The 980-nt window shown below is 55.0% G+C and overlaps 1 protein-coding gene across 1 annotated transcript; it reads left to right on the top strand.

Moving 5' to 3' along the window:
- Nucleotides 1-127: 127 nt before the first annotated feature.
- On the top strand, nt 128-973 carry LOC123179078 (actin; the record flags this gene model as incomplete). Its single annotated transcript, XM_044591529.1, is given in 1 exon segment — nt 128-973. A coding segment is annotated over 1 exon segment (571 nt), but the record flags the coding sequence as incomplete, so codon positions are not given.
- Between the last annotated feature and the right edge of the window lie 7 nt (nt 974-980).

Genomic DNA, 980 nt, shown 5'->3' with positions numbered 1-980 from the left:
AAAAAAAACATTTGCAAGGTATCGTGCTCGACTCCGGTGACGGTGTGAGCCACACGGTGCCCATCTACGAGGGGTACGCGCTGCCCCACGCCATCCTCCGTCTCGACCTCGCCGGACGCGACCTCACCGACCACCTCATGAAGATCCTCACGGAGCGCGGCTACTCCTTCACCACCACGGCGGAGCGCGAAATCGTCCGCGACATGAAGGAGAAGCTCTCCTACATCGCCCTCGACTACGACCAGGAGATGGAGACCTCCAAGACCAGCTCCTCCGTGGAGAAGAGCTACGAGCTGCCCGACGGCCAGGTCATCACCATCGGCGCCGAGCGCTTCCGCTGCCCGGAGGTGCTCTTCCAGCCATCCTTCATCGGGATGGAAGCCGCGGGGATCCACGAGACCACCTACAACTCCATCATGAAGTGTGATGTGGACATCAGGAAGGACCTCTACGGCAACATCGTCCTCAGTGGTGGCACCACCATGTTCACCGGCATCGCCGACAGGATGAGCAAGGAGATCACCGCCCTCGCGCCCAGCTCCATGAAGATCAAGGTCGTCGCCCCGCCCGAGAGGAAGTACAGTGTGTGGATCGGAGGCTCCATCCTCGCCTCCCTCAGCACCTTCCAGCAGATGTGGATCGCCAAGGCCGAGTACGACGAATCCGGACCATCCATCGTCCACCGGAAATGCTTCTAGATACTCATATATCCACCCCATTCCATCGTCATTATCTTACCTTCTTATCATCATCATCATCATCATCACCAAACAAAACAAAAGTAAAGGCGCGCCGACGATGCATGGGATCATCACTACTACTGCTGCCGGGGCGCCCGTCCGATCGCCATCGATGATCCTTTTTTTTCCTTGTTTCCCTTTCTTTTTCTTTCTTGCCAATCTTTCTACATAAATCATGTTTTCTTTTCTCACTTCAATTTTATTTAATTGGAGAAGATGCTATCTATGCATCCCATTCCA

Source organism: Triticum aestivum, unplaced genomic scaffold (genome assembly GCF_018294505.1).
Source record: "Triticum aestivum cultivar Chinese Spring unplaced genomic scaffold, IWGSC CS RefSeq v2.1 scaffold154529, whole genome shotgun sequence".
Taxonomy (NCBI): domain Eukaryota; kingdom Viridiplantae; phylum Streptophyta; class Magnoliopsida; order Poales; family Poaceae; genus Triticum; species Triticum aestivum.
Note: the sequence above shows the minus strand (reverse complement) of the source record. Positions and strands in the feature narration are given on the sequence as shown.